We start from the raw sequence: 19,775 nt of genomic DNA on the forward strand, positions 1-19,775 counted from the left end.
AGACCCCCCCAACAGAGACCCCCCCAACAGAGACCCCCCCAACAGAGACCCCCCCAACAGAGACCCCCCCAACAGAGACCCCCCCAACAGAGACCCCCCCAACAGAGACCCCCCCAACAGAGACCCCCCCAACAGAGACCCCCCCAACAGAGACCCCCCCAACAGAGACCCCCCCAACAGAGACCCCCCCAACAGAGACCCCCCCAACAGAGACCCCCCCAACAGAGACCCCCCCAACAGAGACCCCCCCAACAGAGACCCCCCCAACAGAGACCCCCCAACAGAGACCCCCCAACAGAGACCCCCCCAACAGAGACCCCCCCAACAGAGACCCCCCCAACAGAGACCCCCCCAACAGAGACCCCCCCAACAGAGACCCCCCCAACAGAGACCCCCCCAACAGAGACCCCCCCAACAGAGACCCCCCCAACAGAGACCCCCCCAACAGAGACCCCCCCAACAGAGACCCCCCCAACAGAGACCCCCCCAACAGAGACCCCCCCAACAGAGACCCCCCCAACAGAGACCCCCCCAACAGAGACCCCCCCAACAGAGACCCCCCCAACAGAGACCCCCCCAACAGAGACCCCCCCAACAGAGACCCCCCCAACAGAGACCCCCCCAACAGAGACCCCCCCAACAGAGACCCCCCCAACAGAGACCCCCCCAACAGAGACCCCCCCAACAGAGACCCCCCCAACAGAGACCCCCCCAACAGAGACCCCCCCAACAGAGACCCCCCCAACAGAGACCCCCCCAACAGAGACCCCCCCAACAGAGACCCCCCCAACAGAGACCCCCCCAACAGAGACCCCCCCCCAACAGAGACCCCCCCCAACAGAGACCCCCCCCCAACAGAGACCCCCCCCCCAACAGAGACCCCCCCCCCAACAGAGACCCCCCCCCCAACAGAGACCACCCCCCCAACAGAGACCCCCCCAACAGAGACCCCCCCAACAGAGACCCCCCCAACAGAGACCCCCCCCAACAGAGACCCCCCCAACAGAGACCCCCCCAACAGAGACCCCCCCCAACAGAGACCCCCCCCAACAGAGACCCCCCCAACAGAGCCCCCCCAACAGAGATCCCCCAACAGAGATCCCCCCAACAGAGATCACCCCAACAGAGATCACCCCAACAGAGATCACCCCAACAGAGATCCCCCCAACAGAGATCCCCCCAACAGAGATCCCCCCAACAGAGATCCCCCCAACAGAGATCCCCCCAACAGAGATCCCCCCAACAGAGATCCCCCAACAGAGATCCCCCCAACAGAGATCCCCCCAACAGAGATCCCCCCAACAGAGATCCCCCCAACAGAGATCCCCCCAACAGAGATCCCCCAACAGAGATCCCCCCAACAGAGATCCCCCCAACAGAGATCCCCCAACAGAGATCCCCCAACAGAGATCCCCCAACAGAGATCCCCCCAACAGAGATCCCCCCAACAGAGATCCCCCCAACAGAGATCCCCCCAACAGAGATCCCCCCAACAGAGATCCCCCCAACAGAGATCCCCCCAACAGAGATCCCCCAACAGAGATCCCCCCAACAGAGATCCCCCCAACAGAGATCCCCCCAACAGAGATCCCCCCAACAGAGATCCCCCCAACAGAGATCCCCCCAACAGAGATCCCCCCAACAGAGATCCCCCAACAGAGATCCCCAACAGAGATCCCCCAACAGAGATCCCCCAACAGAGATCCCCCAACAGAGATCCCCCAACAGAGATCCCCCCAACAGAGATCCCCCCAACAGAGATCCCCCCAACAGAGATCCCCCCAACAGAGATCCCCCCAACAGAGATCCCCCCAACAGAGATCCCCCCAACAGAGATCCCCCCAACAGAGATCCCCCCAACAGAGATGCCCCAACAGAGATCCCAACCCAAAACAGATCCTCCCCAACAGAGATCCCCAACAGAGATCCCCCCAACAGAGATCCCCAACAGAGATCCCCCCAACAGAGATCCCCCCAACAGAGATCCCCCTAACAGAGATCCCCAACAGAGGTCCCCCATCAGAGATCCCAACCCAAAACAGATCCTCCCCAACAGTGATCCCCCAACAGTGATCCCCCAACAGTGATCCCCCAACAGTGATCCCCCAACAGAGATCCCCCAACAGAGATCCCCCAACAGAGATCCCCCAACAGAGATCCCCCAACAGAGATCCCAACCCAAAACAGATCCTCCCCAACAGAGATCCCCCCAACAGAGATCCCCCCAACAGAGGTCCCCCATCAGAGATCCCAACCCAAAACAGATCCTCCCCAACAGTGATCCCCCAACAGTGATCCCCCAACAGTGATCCCCCAACAGAGATCCCCCAACAGAGATCCCCAACAGAGATCCCCCAACAGAGATCCCAACCCAAAACAGATCCTCCCCAACAGAGATCCCCCCAACAGAGATCCCCCCAACAGAGATCCCCAACAGAGATCCCCCAACAGAGATCCCCCAACAGAGATCCCCCCAACAGAGATCCCCCAACAGAGATCCCCCCAACTGAGATCCCCCCAACAGAGATCCCCAACAGAGATCCCCCCAACAGAGATCCCCCCAACAGAGATCCCCCCAACAGAGATCCCCCCAACAGAGATCCCCCAACAGAGATCCCCCAACAGAGATCCCCCCAACAGAGATCCCCCCAACAGAGATCCCCCCAACAGAGATCCCCCCAACAGAGATCCCCCAACAGAGATCCCCCAACAGAGATCCCCCCAACAGTGATCCCCCCAACAGTGATCCCCCAACAGAGATCCCCAACAGAGATCCCCCCAACAGAGATCTCCCCCCAACAGAGATCTCCCCCCAACAGAGATCTCCCCCCAACAGAGATCCCCCCAACAGAGATCCCCCCAACAGAGATCCCCCCAACAGAGATCCCCCCAACAGAGATCCCCCCAACAGAGATCCCCCCAACAGAGATCCCCCCAACAGAGATCCCCCCAACAGAGATCCCCCAACAGAGATCCCCCAACAGAGATCCCCCCAACAGAGATCCCCCCAACAGAGATCCCCCCAACAGAGATCCCCCCAACAGAGATCCCCCCAACAGAGATCCCCCCAACAGAGATCCCCCAACAGAGATCCCCCAACAGAGATCCCCCCAACAGAGATCCCCCCAACAGAGATCCCCCCAACAGAGATCCCCCCAACAGAGATCCCCCCAACAGAGATCCCCCCAACAGAGATCCCCCCAACAGAGATCCCCCCAACAGAGATCCCCCCAACAGAGATCCCCCCAACAGAGATCCCCCCAACAGAGATCCCCCCAACAGAGATCCCCCCAACAGAGATCCCCCAACAGAGATCCCCCAACAGAGATCCCCCAACAGAGATCCCCCAACAGAGATCCCCCAACAGAGATCCCCCAACAGAGATCCCCCAACAGAGATCCCCCCAACAGAGATCCCCCCAACAGAGATCCCCCCAACAGAGATCCCCCCAACAGAGATCCCCCCAACAGAGATCCCCCCAACAGAGATCCCCCCAACAGAGATCCCCCCAACAGAGATCCCCCCAACAGAGATCCCCCCAACAGAGATCCCCCCAACAGAGATCCCCCCAACAGAGATCCCCCCAACAGAGATCCCCCCAACAGAGATCCCCCCAACAGAGATCCCCCCAACAGAGATCCCCCCAACAGAGATCCCCCCAACAGAGATCCCCCCAACAGAGATCCCCCCAACAGAGATCCCCAACAGAGATCCCCAACAGAGATCCCAACCCAAAACAGATCCTCCCCAACAGAGATCCCCAACAGAGATCCCCCCAACAGAGATCCCCCAACAGAGATCCCCCAACAGAGATCCCCCAACAGAGATCCCCCCAACAGAGACCCCCCCAACAGAGATCCCCCACAGAGACCCCCCCAACAGAGACCCCCCCAACAGAGATCCCCCAACAGAGATCCCCCAACAAAGATCCCCAACAGAGATCCCCAACAGAGATCCCCCAACAGAGATCCCCAACAGAGATCCCCCAACAGAGATCCCCCAACAGAGATCCCCAACAGAGACCCCCCCAACAGAGACCCCCCCAACAGAGATCCCCCACAGAGACCCCCCCAACAGAGACCCCCCCAACAGAGATCCCCCAACAGAGATCCCCCAACAGAGATCCCCCAACAGAGATCCCCCAACAGAGATCCCCCCAACAGAGATCCCCAACAGAGATCCCCCAACAGAGATCCCCCAACAGAGATCCCCCCAACAGAGATCCCCAACAGAGATCCCCCCAACAGAGATCCCCCCAACAGAGATCCCCCAACAGAGATCCCCCAACAGAGATCCCCCCAACAGAGATCCCCAACAGAGATCCCCCCAACAGAGATCCCCCAACAGAGATCCCCCAACAGAGATCCCCCCAACAGAGATCCCCCCAACAGAGATCCCCCCAACAGAGATCCCCCCAACAGAGATCCCCCCAACAGAGATCCCCCCAACAGAGATCCCCCTAACAGAGATCCACAGAGATCCCCCAATAGAACTCTCAGAAAGCCAAGTACACTTCAAAGGGCTTCAAAACTTAATGGCCTTTGATATGCAAATATGCCATTACATTTCACACAGCAATACATTGCAGTAGCCAGTGATTGACAGTTTTATTACTCCAGACACAAGTGCTTGCTGGTTTGTTATACTGGTTCCCACTTTTCATTTTAGGCAGGGATTCCATGCAATCAATCCAGATCCTAGCAAAAGGTTTCTCAAATGCTGCAATTTGTATTCAGGGAGTTTGATTGCCGCTTGAGGTTTCCCTATTAACTGACATGTAATAATAATAATCGCTGAAGTTACTGTGAAAGCCCTTTGTCGCCACATTCCGGTGCCTGTTCGGGGAGGCCGGTAGGGGAACATGTCATGTGTGACATGTACGGCAAAATTCAACTATTCCTTATTTTTTTAAATAAATTTAGAGTGCCCAATTCATTTTTTTCCAATGAAGGGGTAATTCATCGCCGCCAATCCACCTACCCTACACATCTTTTGGGTTGTGGGGGCAAAACCCACGCAATCATGGGGAGAATGTGCAAACTCCACACGGACAATGATCCAGAGCCAGGATCGAACCTGGGACATCGGCGCTGTGAGGCAGTAGTGCTAACCCTGCTGCCCTACAACTACATCCTTTTGCAGTCCAGGCCAATAATAATGTTTTTGTATTTTTGCTTGAGTTTTCCTTACTCCTACTGGAACCTCAATACCTCCCTACTGGAACCTCGTGCGCTACCTGCAAAACCTCCTTTCTATAACCCCGGTAATACAACTTGATGAACTTCTGCCTATTTCTCATCTGCTGAATATGCAAAGATCTCCACTTCCTCATGAACACATTATTTCTAACGTAATAACACTCTGATATACACTCAGATTTTATTTCTGTGTATGCTTTCTGATACAACTGCTTTACCTCTGAATCCTTCTGTTGTATATTCTACCAATTTTCCTGAACTAAAGATATCCGCTTCATCCTCCACCTGATCTAACCTGCCAAAAATGTGCAGGTTAGGTGGATTGGCCATGCTAAAAATTGACCCTTGGTGTCCCAAGATGTGCAGGTTCGGTGAGATTATGGGGGTAGGGCGGGCGAGTGGGCCCAGGTAGGATACCCTTTCAGAGGGTCAATGCAGACTTGATGGGTCTCCTTCTGCACTATAAGAATTCTATGATTCCATGTTTTGTGAGGGCCACGAAGAATCCAGCACGATTTTTAAGGATACAAAGTAATAACATTTATTTACAATAACATATATATATATATAACAGCAGCAGCAACTTCCCTTGCTGCACATTCCTTCCTGCTGGTTCCAAACTGGCCAGCTTTATTTATACATGGAGTTTACTAATGGTTTCTCCGCCCCCCTCATATTGGGGAAGCTCATACTCCCACAGGATTGTGGGATTGTCATTAGACCCCAGCCAATGGTAAGCAGGCAGGTTATAACATCCCTCCCCCTCAAAGTCCAAGGAATCCACCGAAGACCCTGGCGAAGGAGGGCGTCGGACTCGTTTTGCCGCAGGCCAGACACCATTTGCACGCGGCGCTGGATCAGGTGGCGTGTAACGAGACGGAGACCGGCGCTTCCGTGATGAACGGCGTAACGGTTGTACATCCACGGCCCGTTGACCCGAGGATTCCCCCTCTGATGCGTCCTGTGTCTCCATCTCGGAGTCAGAGTCTGCTGCCTCCGTCATGTCAGCGTCTCTATCTCCATTCGGTTCTGTAACGACCTGCGCAGGCTTTGAGTGAGGCACCAGAGGAAGATTGAGGACTACCTTCCCTTGTCTCTGGTCTCTGCGGCTGTAGAAATGAGCTCCGGGGGCGGGGAATCTTTGGAGGGGTTAGTCTTCTGGACCGAACGTGGTCTACATGTTTGCGCTGGAGACGACCCTGGGCTTGCACCTGGTAAGATATAGGGCCCGTTTGGCGTAAGATTATGCCAGGAACCCACTGGGCACCACCAGCAAAATTCCGAACGAACACTGGGTCACCGGGCGCAAACTGCCGAATCGGCCGATGCCGAGAAAATCCCTGTCCCTGCCGATCTTGTGTGCGGCGTACTTTTGCACCAATGTCCGGGAAAACCATACTAAGGCGGGTGCGAAGTCTCCGGCCCATTAGGAGTTCTGCGGGAGCTACCCCAGTCACCGCATGGGGGGTGGTCCTATACGTAAACAGAAAGCGAGCCAGTCTCGTGGCCATTGATCCGGAAGACTTCTTCTTTAGGCCTCTTTTGAATGTCTGCACTGCGCGCTCTGCCAACCCATTTGAAGCCGGGTGGTAAGGGGCAGTGCGGATATGGCGTATGCCGTTCATCTTTATGAACCTCGCAAACTCCTCACTCGTGAATGGAGTGCCGTTATCCGTGACCAGCACCTCAGGGAGGCCATGCATACTAAAAGACAAACGCATCTTTTCAATTGTTGCGCAGGACGTTGTCCCCTGCACCTTATGCACCTCTAGCCATTTAGACTGAGCGTCGATTAATAGAAGGAACATGGATCCTTGAAAAGGGCCTGCAAAATCTGCATGCAAGCGCGCCCAAGGCCGCCCTGGCCATTCCCAGTGATGTAGGGGCGCGGCCGGCGGAAGCTTCTGATGCTCCTGGCAAATGGAGCAGTTTTGGGCCACCTTCTCAATGTCGGTGTCGAGGCCTGGCCACCAGACATAACTCTGTACCAATATTTTCATTTTGGTCACACCTGGATGCCCATTGTGCAAGTCTCTTAGTATCAGCTCCTGGCCTTTTTCCGGGACAATCACACGCGTCCCCCACAAGAGGATGCCGTCTTCCATGCTGAATTCTGACAGCTTGGAGGAAAATACCCGCAACTCGCCTGGGAGCTGTCTATGCTGCCCACCATACAGGACTATGTGCCGAACCTTTGACAGGACTGGCTCCGTCTGGGTCCACTCGCGGATCTGTGATGCCGTGACAGGCAAGGTGTCCATAAAATTTAGGGTTGCAACCACCTAACCGGTCGTGGGGGTCGGCATGGGGCCAGTCGATAAAGGCAATCGGCTCAGTGTGTCGGCATTTGCTATCTGCGTTACTGGTTTGTGCTCCAGAGAATACTCGTATGCAGCAAGCAACAAAGCCCAGCGCTGGATCCGTGCGGAAGCAATGGGCGGTATTGGCTTATCCTCTCTGAAAAGTCCCAACAGAGACTTATGATCAGTCACGATAGTGAAATGGCGGCCATACACGTACTGGTGGAAGCGTTTCACCGCAAAAACCACTGCTACGCCCTCCTTCTCGATCTGCGCGTACTTTTTCTCCGCTGCAGTCAATGTGCGGGAGGCGAAAGCTATCGGTCGCTCGGCCTCGTTCTCCATCTTGTGGGACAGGGCGGCCCCAATACCATACGGGGATGCATCACATGTGACCAGCAAAGGCTTTCCAGGATCATAGTGGGTTAGTAACCCAGACAACGACAATTGTTGCTTTACCCGCCGGAAAGCGGTTTCTTGCGGCTGACCCCAAACCCAGGTGTGATTCTTCTTTAGCAGAAGGTGCAAAGGGGCCAGCGTAGTTGCCAGATTGGGGAGGAACTTCCCGTAATTGTTTACGAGACCGAGAAAAGAACGAAGATGCGAAGTGTCAGTTGGGGCGGGGGCCTGTTGAATCGTACGCACCTTCTCTGCGACGGGGTGCAAACCTTCGCGGTCCACCCGATAACCTAGGTAGACTACTTTGTGCGACGTAAACGGACTCCAGCCTCCGAAAAGCGTCTAAGGACAGCCTCCAGATTTTCCAAATGTTCCTGCTCCGACGTCCCTGTAATCAAAACGTCGTCTAAGTAGACAGCGACACGTGGTAAACCTCTCAAAATGCCCTCCATAACATGTTGAAAAATAGCGCAGGCAGAGGATACTCCAAAGGGCAACCGTGTATATTCATACAGGCCCCGGTGTGTATTAATCGTTACATATGGTCGGGAGGCAGGGTCCAGCTCCAACTGCAGGTAGGCGTGACTCATATCTAATTTTGTGAAGGAGAGTCCGCCTGCAAGCTTCGGGTAGAGATCCTCTATGCGAGGCATTGGATATCGGTCGAGTCGGGAAGCCGTATTCACTGTAAGTTTATAGTCGCCTCACAAGTGAACTGTGGCATCTAGCTTCATTACTGAATTGGTGCTGCCCAGTCAGCAAAACGGACGGGCCTGATAATACCCAAACTCTCCAAACGAGTGAGCTCCCCTTCTACCTTCTCGAGCAAGGCGTAAGGCACCGGGCGCGCCTGGAAATAGCGCGGCGTGGCTCCTGGTTCGACTTGGATACGGGCTACGGCCCCTTTTATTTTCCCCAAACCAGGCTGGAATACGTCTGGGTATCGTCCTTGCACCTCAGTCAACCCTTCAGAAACTGTTTGGAGGATGTGCTGCCATTGCAACCGCAAATAGTGCAACCAGTCCCGACCCAACAGGCTGGGCCCATGGCCGTGCACCACGATAAGTGGGAAACACCCCTCCTGGCATCCATAATCAACAGGGGTCATTGTAGTTCCTGCAATGTCCAGTGGTTCCCCCGTGCAGGTGGCCAAGCTGGCCTGTGAGTCGGTTAATGTAAGGGTCTGTATACCCTGTTTGATGCGGTCGACTATCCTTTGGGCGATCACGGAGACCGCTGCGCCAGTGTCCAACTCCATCTCAAGCGGGTGACCACTGACCCGTACTGTCACCTTAATGGGGGCCACACGGGGAGCTGCCACACAATGCAGCTGCAGGCAGTCGTCCTCCGTCTCCACGTCCTCAGGAATAGTCGCCGCAGGTTCATCCACATGGAAGGTACGGCCCCTGGGCTGGTCCCAGTTTCGGTCGGAACGACGGCACCTCTGGCGCCCCCAGGACCGGCGTCCGCGACGGGGTCGGCGCCTACAAGTCTGACACGGACATGGCTCCTCATCCATTGGTTCTGGAGAAGGCTCCCTTCGGGGAGGAATGTCCGACGGCCACTGGCATCGGTCCGGACGTCGCCTCGCCCAAGGTACTGCAGGAGTGCGGGGGAACGTTTTTGGACGGAAGGGGTTGCGCCCCAAGGCATGCACTTCCATTCCCTGTAGCTCCTGCACTCCTCGTTCTGCACTCTCTAGGGACAATACTATTTGAATGGCCTGTTGAAAAGTCAATGTTGGCTCAGCTAACAACTTTCTCTGGGTGGCCGCATTGTTAATACCGCAAACCAAACGGTCGCGTAACATTTCTGACAAGGTCTCACCATAGTCACAGTACTCCGCAATCCTGCGTAGCCTGGATGGAAAATCGTCAAGGGATTCTCCAGGGGTCCTCTCAGCGGTATTAAACCGGTAACGCTGGACTATCGTGGATGGGGTTGGGTTAAAATGTTGCCCCACTATATTCACAAGTTCATCAAACGTTTTGGTGTCCGGCGCAGCTGGGTACGTAAGGCTCCTAATCACCCCAAACTTATGCGGGCCGCAGGTGGTGAGCAATATGACCACCTGCCGCTCGTTTTCGGTGATATTGTTTGCCCGGAAATAGTAACGCATCCATTGTGCGTACTGGTTCCAGCTTTCCAGCGCAGCATCAAAAACATCCAAACGTCCGTACATAGGCATGGTATAATAGAAAACAACTTCCAACCTGTATCCAACAAAAATCCAGGGAGGTGGCTTCAGCAGTGTAGACAGCTATTCATTTTAACCCTCGTCGCCAGTTTTGTGAGGGCCACGAAGAATCCAGCACGAGTTTTAAGGATACAAAATAATAACATTTATTTACAATGACATATATATAACAGCGGCAGCAACTTCCCTTGCTGCACACTCCTTCCTGCTGGTTCCAAACTGGCCAGCTTTATTTATACATGGAGTTTACTAATGGTTTCTCCGCCCCCCTCATTGGGGAAGCTCATACTCCCACAGGATTGTGGGATTGTCATTAGTCCCCAGCCAATGGTAAGCAGGCAGGTTATAATACTATGATTCTTGTTCTTTATCAACCATCTGACCAAAGATTATTTCTGATAACTGAACCTTAGCCTCCTTAACTTTGCTACTTGATTTCTCTCTCTCCCCCGTCTCAACCTGTGGCTTTGTGATCTTATTACCAGACAATATGGAAACACCCCAGGATATTCTTCCTGCATTACCTCAGTTGCATGACTTTCCACTGGCTCTTCAACCACAAAAGGCAGCACTCCCCCCCCCCCCCCCCCCCGCAGTGATCCACCTATATCATTACCCAGGATAACCAGTACCCCTGAAAAGTGTAATTTCTCAATTACCCTTCCCACCATTTCACCACTTTAGACTGGACTCTCTAACCTTACCTTGCACAATGGAATACTACTCACTTCACCAGTAAATCCACATATTACCATCATTTTGGGCAATACTCCTTCTGAATTATCTCCTCATCTCTCACCATTGAAGATTGTCTTGTTCCTGTATCTTTTAAGATCTTAACCTCCTTACCTACTCCACTGTGTACCCATGAATAAACTTTACCCTCACAAATAAAATCTTTCAAAAGATCTGACACCTGCTTATCAACCGCCCGATGAAAAGGCTCTACACTCTTTTGCACCTCTTGAGCTGCAACCGTGATTTCTTTTGCCACTTTAATAAACTCCACTGGCTTACACGGCACCAGGACGTGCTGTGGGTTTGTTTTGGCCTAGGTTAGCATTATGACAGGTACAGACTTGGCGGGCTGAAGAGCCTGATCCTGTACTGTATTGTTCTTTGTTCTATTTTAAAGAGTCCATCTTCCCAGTATTTTTCTTAAATTACCAACACTGTGACTTTGTGTGTCCAACCTTATTACAATGAATACATTTATGTTTTCTTATCTCCCTTCCATCCTCATAAATTTTATTTTTAACCTAAGGCAAAACCGCTTTCATATCTCCAACTAAACCTCCTTTGTCTTGACCACCTGCAAATTTCTGATTGAAATATCATTGAAATTGATATTGAAAACCAATTGATTTATGAACTAATTCAAAATCACCTGCCTTTTATGCTGCCTGTCTAGCAGTTTACCCCTTTACTCTTCGCATGAGTTCTCACTACTGTGGAAGTGAATATTTAAATTCCTCCAAAATAATAATTTCTCTCAGCGCGATATACGTTAAGTCTATTTTTAATAATAAATTTAGAGTACTCATTTCTTTTATTTTTTTCCAATTAAGGGGCAATTTAGTGTGGCCAATCCACCTACCCTGCACATCTTTGGGTTGTGTGGGTGAGACCCATGCAGACTCGGGGAGAATGTGCAAACTCCACACGGACAGTGACCCGGGATCGGGATTGAACCTGGGTGGAGTGAGGGCTTGAGATGTGGTCTCTGTCCCCCTGGCCAGTCCCCCCCCTTAGTTGGTGAACCTGGAGGCGATCACAGCGTCTCGTGTGCGTTGGCCCTGACGCACACGTCGTGCGGCCTCCCGTGCCTACCTGTGCCCCATGTCCTGCCCACCCTCACCCTCTCATGCATCTTCCTCATCAGACAAGGCCTGGTGTTCCTCTTCCTCCTCTTCCAACAATTCGCCCCTCTGCTGTGCGATGTTGTGGAGGACGCAGCAGACTGCCACAATGCAGGTGTCCCTCTCCGCATCATACTAGGAGCGGGTGTCCTTCCCCATACCCCCACAGTGCCAGGTGTGCCATCATCTGGCAGATTTGTCGCACTACCTCTCTGCTCAGCCAAAGACTTTGACGGCATGCCTGTTCTGGCAGGTCCTCGAATGATAAGCGGTGCCGGTACGCACGAGACCTCATGCGGCGCTTCCTTGGCACTTTCTCTCCTTGGCCTGTTGGGCAGCAGGCTCTCCATCCTGGGCGGCTGCCTACTGCTCCTCTGGGGCTACTGCAGCGTCCCCCTCCTCAAGCAGCTCCAGCTCATACATCCGCAGGGCATCTCCCAAGGCTGCAGCGACTAGCAGGAAGGACACCATTGCTGGCTGAATTCCAATATCCATTGTCACCAGGGAGTGAAAGGCCTACACGTTAGCATGCTGCATACCCCCGTGCCAAACCAGGTCCACCTCTGGCCATGGCACCGTCCCTGATGCCAGGGGTACTATTGGCTGGCACTGCCCCCAGTGGTAGACACCGCTGCCCCCCAGGGTCTATTGTGGGTATTGCCCTGAGTGGGTGGCGATGGGTGGGACGGGGTTCTGGTGGGGGTGTGGGGTGCAGGGGTGGGGAGACCTATACGGCCGGTATCACTCTGCAGAATCAGGGGCCAGGGTGGGTGGTCAGTGGATGATCAGCAAGATGGCTGCCTTGCAAACCGCAGTAATGTGCCTAGAGACTGGCCCAGTCCCATGGCGGGTCACCCTGGCCAATCAGCCAGTTTCCCCCATCCCCACGACCTCAGCCAGCACGGCCAATGTCTGGAGGTGGCAGCCTGCAGTCACTCTTCTCCGGGACCTACCTCCTCTCTCCCCCTCATCAGCCATGATGCCTGTTTCACGATTTTTAAAAGCACAGGTGAACCGCACCATCTGGAACTCGGTGCATCGGAGGCGGAGAATCGCGCAGGCCCAGAGAATACAGGGTCGAGCGCGCCAATGATATGCAAACGGTGTTTACTGTAGATGCATTCTGTAATGCATTGACGCCGCTGTCAAGTCGCTGGAGAATTGCGATTTGGTGTCAAATCTGTGCCTGCCCCGATTTTGGCGTCGGAACCAATTCTCTGCCCAATCGCCTTTCCCGATATTGGTATCGGCTAACGGAAAATCCCGGAATCCCGCCCACTGTCTGTATGTATTTCAAACCAAAGTTTTTAAGATAACATTACCGCTGCATATATTAAATAACAATTTCTTACATTCCTCACACCCAGCTAATGTCATACAATAATTTTTTTAAAAACGCTTATTGTCACAAGTAGGCTTAAATGAAATTACTGTGAAAAGCCCCTAGTCGCCACATTCCGGCACCTGTTCGGGGAGGCCGGTACGGGAATGCATATTTGAATGCATATTTCCATATCTTTTGCTCAGGTCTAGGTTATTAGTCCAGCTCTTTACCCAAAGAGTGGTGAGAATGTGGAGCTCGCAAGCACAGCGAGTGGTTGAAGTGGATAGTGTAGATGCATCCAAGGTGAAGCTAGACAAGCATATGACGGGGAAACAGGATTACGATGGTGGATATTAATAAGGAAAATTGGAGGAGGCTCGAGAGGGGCAAAAACACCACGAAGACTGGTTGGATCTAATGGTCTAGTTCTGTGCTCTACGTCGCCTGTAATGTGGAAAAGGTTATAGAGATGTGGCAGGTTTAAAGTGATTACAGAGACAAGGAAAGGAGTTGGGGGAGGACAGAACAACAGTGTAGAGCTGTGAAAGGGTGGAAGGCTGAGAAATTAAACGGCAAAGCGATATTGGCGCAAGGCAAAAAGGAGATGTGAATGAGACCAAAGAAACAGAAGATGGCTCTGGAGGAGGTGTCAAAGACAATGGCAGAATATTGTAGTGATATCATGGTTGTGTTGTAATTCACCGACTGACCACTAGGAGTATATAAATGAGTGTAAAGTCAGCTGACCAGACAGTAATTGGAGGAAGTAAAAGAGAGAGCTTGCATATGCATGATTTTGCTGTTGTTCATATGTTGTCTTGTATATAGTTTACCCCCAGTTAATGTTAAGAAACTGTTTATAACTTTAACTAAAGTGTTCTTGTAATAAATAAGGCCATCTGACAAGAACATTACAGATGGCTCTGGAGGAGGTGTCAAAGGCAATGGCAGATATTGTACCAGATTTGAAATGTGTTTGGTTTGCACTCAGCCACTTTTTCTGTCTTTCAGGAGGGCGTGGGCAGTTTCTGTTATGTGCCGTTCCTCTCCATTAGCTTCCTCGCTGCTCTGTTCGTTGGATTCTTTCTGCCAGAAACAAAAGGGAAGACGTTTCTGGAAATTTCTCAGGAGTTTCACAGACTCAATTTCAAAGATCAGCAGGAACAAACTGAAACAAAAATGTGAAAGAATTGAAAAAAAGCCAACCAGTTTTAACAAAGCTCAGTGTTTCTGTCAGTCATGATTCGCATGTTGTTTCTTTCTAATAATCATTATTGTCACCAGTAGGCTGACATTAACACTGCAATGAAGTTACTGTGAAAATCCCCTAGTCGCCACATTCCTGCGCCTGTTTGGGTACACGGAGGGAGAATTAAGAATGTCCAAATTATCTCACATCACATCTTTTGGGACTTGTGGGAGAAAACCGGAGCACCCGGAGGAAACCCACGCAGACATGGGGAGAACATGCAGACTCCGCACACTGACCCAAGCCGGGAATCGAACCTGGGACCCTGCCGCTGTGAAGCCATAGTGCTAACCACTATGCTACCGTGCTGCCCCTGTCAGCTGGTCTAGTTTTTCTCTCTAACGGCTGTTTCTCTGCATTAAGGGCTTATGCCAACAGTAGATTGCTTTGTTGTAAAATAAAAATATGACTAAGGTGGCACTGAATGGGAATTGGATAAAAACAAGAAATGATGAATATCCCTGTCAGAGAAATGGTGGAGCTCACCTTCTATTTTATGGAAATTAGAGTTCTTTGAGGAAGTAGCAGGCAAGGTGGATAAAGGGGAACCTGTAGAAGGACGCTGTCAGTGTCCCTGCTGATTTCATCTGTGGGAAGTGCACCCATCTCCAGCTCCTCAGAAACTGCGTTAGGGAACTGGAGCTAGAGCTGGATGAACTTCGGATCATTCGGGAGGCAGAGGTGGTCATAGATAGAAGCTTCAGGGATGTAGTTACTCTGAAGAATAAAGGTAGATGGGTGACGGTGAGAAGGGCTGGGAGGGAGCAGTCAATACAGGGATCCCCTATGGTCGTTCCCCTTAGTAACAAGTATCCTGCTTTGCATACTGTTGGGGGGGGGGGGGGGGGCTCACCAGGGGTAAGCCATGGGGTACAGGTCTCTGGCGCAGAGTCTGTCCCTGTTGCTCAGAAGGGAAGTGGGAGAGGAGTAGAGCATTAGTCATTGGAGACTCCATAGTTAGGGGGATAGATAGGAGATTCTGTGGGAACGAGAGAGACTCGCGGTTGCCTCCCAGGTGCCAGGGTGCGTGATGTCTCGGATCGTGTTTTCGGGATCCTTAAGGGGAGGGGGAGCAGCCCCAAGTTGTGGCCCACATAGGTACCAACGACATAGGTAGGAAAAGGGATAGGGATGTAAGGCAGGAATTCAGGGAGCTAGGGTGGAAACTTAGATCTAGGACAAACAGAGTTATTATCTCTGGGTTGTTACCCGTGCCACGTGCTAGCGAGATGAGGAATAGGGAGAGAGAGGAGTTGAACACGTGGCTACAGGGATGGTGCAGGAGGGAGGGTTTCAAATTTCTGGATAATTGGGGCTGATTCTGGGGTCGGTGGGACCTCTACAAACGTGATGGTCTACACCTGGACCAGAGGGGTACCAATATCCTGGGTGGGGGGGGGGGAATTTGCTAATGCTCTTCGGGAGGGTTTAAACTAGTTCAGCAGGGGCTTGGGAACCTGAATTGTAGCTCCAGTATACAGGAGGTTGAGAGTAGTGAGGTCATTTATAAGGTTTCAAAGTTGCAGGAGTGTACCGGCAGGCAGGAAGGTGGTTAAAGTGTGTCTTCTGCAATGCCAGGAGCATCCGGAATAAGGTGGGTGAACTTGCGGCATGGGTTGGTACCTGGGACTTCGATGTTGTGGCCATTTCGGAGACATGGATAGAGCAGGGACAGGAATGGTTGTTGCAGGTGCCGGGGTTTAGATCTTTCAGTAAGCTCAGGGAAGGTGGTAAAAGAGGGGGAGGGGTGGCATTGTTAGTCAAGGACAGTATTACGGTGGCAGAAAGGACGTTTGATGAGGACTCGTCTACTGAGGTAGTATGGGCTGACGTTAGAAACAGGAAAAGAGAGGTTACCCTGTTAGGGGTTTTCTATAGGCCTCTGAAAAGTTCCAGAGATGTAGAGGAAAAGATTGCAAAGATGATTCTGGATAGGAGCGAAAGCAACAGGGTAGTTGTTATGGGGACTTTAACTTTCCAAATATTGACTGGAAACGCAATAGTTCGAGTACTTTAGATGGGTCCGTTTTTGTCCAATGTGTGCAGGAGGGTTTCCTGACACAGTATGTAGATAGGCCAACGAGAGGAGAGGCCATATTGGATTTGGTACTGGGTAATGAACCAGGACAGGTGTTAGATTTGGACGTAGGTGAGCACTTTGCTGATAGTGACCACAATTCGATTACATTTACTTTAGTGATGGAAAGAGATAGGTATATACCGCAGGGCAAGAGTTATATCTGGGGGAAAGGCAATTATGATGCGATGAGGCATGACTTAGGATGTATTGGATGGAGAGGAAAACTGCAGGGGATGGGCACAATGGAAATGTGGAGCTTGTTCAAGGAACAGCTACTGCGTGTCCTTGATAAGTATGTATTTGTCAGGCAGGGAGGAAGTGGTCGACCGAGGGAACCGTGGTTTACTAAAGCAGTCGAAACACTTGTCAAGAGGGAGAAGGAGGCTTATGTAAAGATGAGACATGAAGGTTTAGTTAGGGCGCTCGAGAGTTACAAGTTAGCTAGGAAGGACCTAAAGAGAGAGCTAAGAAGAGCCAGGAGGGGACATGAGAAGTCTTTGGCAGGTAGGATCAAGGATTGGGGCAGCACGGTAGCCTTGTGGATAGCACAATTGCTTCACAGCTCCAGGGTCCCAGGTTCGATTCCGGCTTGGTGGATTGGCCATGATAAATTGCCCTTAGTGTCCAAAATTGCCAGTAGTGTTGGGTGGGGTTACTGGGTTATGGGGATAGGGTAGAGGTGTGGACTTCGGATAGGGGGCTCTTCTTTCCAAGAGCCGGTGCAGACTCGATGGGCCGAATGGCCTCCTTCTGCACTGTAAATTCTATGAAATAACCCTAAAGCTTTCTATAGATATGTCAGGAATAAACGAATGACTAGGGTAAGAGTAGGGCCAGTCAAGTACAGTAGTGGGAAGTTGTGCTTGGAGTCCGAGGAGATAGGAGAGGTGCTAAATGAATATTTTTCATCAGTATTCACACAAGAAAAAGACAATGTCGAGGAGAATACTGAGATTCAGGCTACTAGACTAGAAGGGCTTGAGGTTCATCAGGAGGAGGTGTTAGCAATTCTGGAAAGTGTGAAAATAGATAAGTCCCCTGGGCCGGATGGGATTTATCCTAGGATTCTCTGGGAAGCTAGGGAGGAGATTGCTGAGCCTTTGGCTTTGATCTTTAAGTCATCTTTATCTACAGGAATAGTGCCAGAAGACTGGAGGATAGCAAATGTTGTCCCCTTGTTCAAGAAGGGGAGTAGAGACAACCCCGGTAACTATAGACCAGTGAGCCTTACTTCTGTTGTGGGCAAAACCTTGGAAAGGTTTATAAGAGATAGGATGTATAATCATCTGGAAAGGAATAATTTGATTAGAGATAGTCAACATGGTTTTGTGAAGGGTAGGTCGTGCCTCAGAAACCTTATTGTGTTCTTTGAGAAGGTGACCAAACAGGTGGATGAGGGTAAAGCAGTTGATGTGGTGTATATGGATTTCAGTAAAGCGTTTGCTAAGGTTCCCCACGGTAGGCTACTGCAGAAAATACGGAGGCATGGGATTCAGGGTGATTTAGCAGTTTGGATCAGAAATTGGCTAGCTGGAAGAAGACAAAGGGTTGTGGTTGATGGGAAATGTTCAGACTGGAGTCCAGTTACTAGTGGTGTACCACAAGGATCTGTTTTGGGGCCACTGCTGTTTGTCATTTTTATAAATGACCTGGAGGAGGGCGTAGGATGGGTGAGTAAATTTGCAGATGACACTAAAGTTGGTGGAGTTGTGGACAGTGCGGAAGGATGTTACAAGTTACAGAGGGACATAGATAAGCTGCAGTGCTGGGCTGAGAGGTGGCAAATGGAGTTTAATGCAGAAAAGTGTGAGGTGATTCATTTTGGAAGGAATAACAGGAAGACAGAGTACTGGGCTCATGGTAAGATTCTTGGCAGTGTGGATGAGCAGAGAGATCTCGGTGTCCATGTACATAGATCCCTGAAAGTTGCCACCCAGGTTGAGAGGGTTGTTCAGAAGGCGTACGGTGTGTTAGCTTTTATTGGTAGAGGGATTGAGTTTCGGAGCCATGAGGTCATGTTGCAGCTGTACAAAACTCTGGTGCGGCCGCATTTGGAGTATTGCGTGCAATTCTGGTCGCCGCATTATAGGAAGGATGTGGAAGCATTGGAAAGGGTGCAGAGGAGATTTACCAGAATGTTGCCTGGTATGGAGGGAAGATCTTATGAGGAAAGGCTGAGGGACTTGAGGCTGTTTTCGTTAGAGAGAAGAAGGGTAAGAGGTGACTTAATTGAGGCATACAAGATGATCAGAGGATTGGATAGGGTGGACAGTGAGAGCCTTTTTCCTCGGATGGTGATGTCTCGCATGAGGGGACATAGCTTTAAATTGAGGGGAAATATATATAAGACAGATGTCAGAGGTAGGTTCTTTACTCAGAGAGTAGTAAGGGCGTGGAATGCCTGCCTGCAACAGTAGTGGACTTGCCAACACTAAGGGCACTCAAATGGTCATTGGATAGACATATGGACGATAAGGGAATAGTGTAGATGAGCTTTAGAGTGGTTTCACAGGTCGGCGCAACATCGAGGGCCGAAGGGTCTGTACTGCGCTGTAATGTTCTATGTAGATGTGCTGTACTTGAATTTCCAAAAGGCATTTTGTTGTAACACGTACGGGTCTTACGGAGTAGAAATGAGTAACTAACCCGTGGATCTTGCAGAATAAGAGCTCCACTGAGGGGATTTTCAGAGTAACTTCATTGCATTGTTACTGTAAGCCTACTTGTGACAATAAAGATTATTATTATAAGATAAGGGATGGGGGATCCTTAACAATACTTGGCTGTGTATAAATGGAGTCGGCCAGTAAGGCCCCGACTAGAGCAGACACAGTAGGGAACTACTGGAGCTGTCCATAATAGTAATTGTAAAATAAAGTAAGTTTTTGTTTCGGCCTACCTGGTGTGGACTGTTCATTGCCCATTACAAAATATTTGATAAGGTACTTTAGTGGTCACAGAGGAGTCCGGTAAGCGAGTTCAACAAAAAGCAAGTCCAATATCCCGCTGATGAATCTCCACCCCTCAACGGGGGACTTCATTCTCCTCGAGGGTGATAGAACAGGGGCCACTCTTCTTTGTGGCTCACATGGGCGATAGAACAGGTACCTCTCTCCTTTGTGTACACCTGATAGCACTGCTGCCTCATAGCGCCGAGGACCCGGGTTTG

General features: G+C 51.5%; 1 protein-coding gene and 1 long non-coding RNA gene across 10 annotated transcripts in view; one reads left to right on the forward strand and one right to left on the reverse strand.

The window, feature by feature from the left end:
- The window catches only part of LOC140409345 (uncharacterized), a 165,862-nt gene that overhangs the window by 109,377 nt on the left and 36,710 nt on the right, over positions 1-19,775 (reverse strand). Inside the window, exon 3 of one of the 3 annotated variants that reach the window (XR_011940324.1) lies at positions 14,238-14,363. The exons of the other annotated variants lie outside the window; for them this stretch is intronic. This is a non-coding gene — a long non-coding RNA (uncharacterized lncRNA). The remainder of the gene's footprint in view (positions 1-14,237; positions 14,364-19,775) is intronic. 3 annotated transcript variants of the gene reach the window in all.
- LOC140409295 (solute carrier family 2, facilitated glucose transporter member 11-like) overlaps positions 1-19,775 on the forward strand; it is a 164,231-nt gene that overhangs the window by 106,494 nt on the left and 37,962 nt on the right. For 5 of the 7 annotated variants that reach the window (XM_072497679.1, XM_072497698.1, XM_072497713.1 and 2 more), the window contains one exon: positions 14,289-14,458. The exons of the other annotated variants lie outside the window; for them this stretch is intronic. In XM_072497679.1, the coding sequence (XP_072353780.1) occupies positions 14,289-14,458 (170 nt within the window). The remainder of the gene's footprint in view (positions 1-14,288; positions 14,459-19,775) is intronic. 7 annotated transcript variants of the gene reach the window in all.

This window comes from Scyliorhinus torazame, chromosome 1 (genome assembly GCF_047496885.1).
Source record: "Scyliorhinus torazame isolate Kashiwa2021f chromosome 1, sScyTor2.1, whole genome shotgun sequence".
NCBI lineage: Eukaryota > Metazoa > Chordata > Chondrichthyes > Carcharhiniformes > Scyliorhinidae > Scyliorhinus > Scyliorhinus torazame.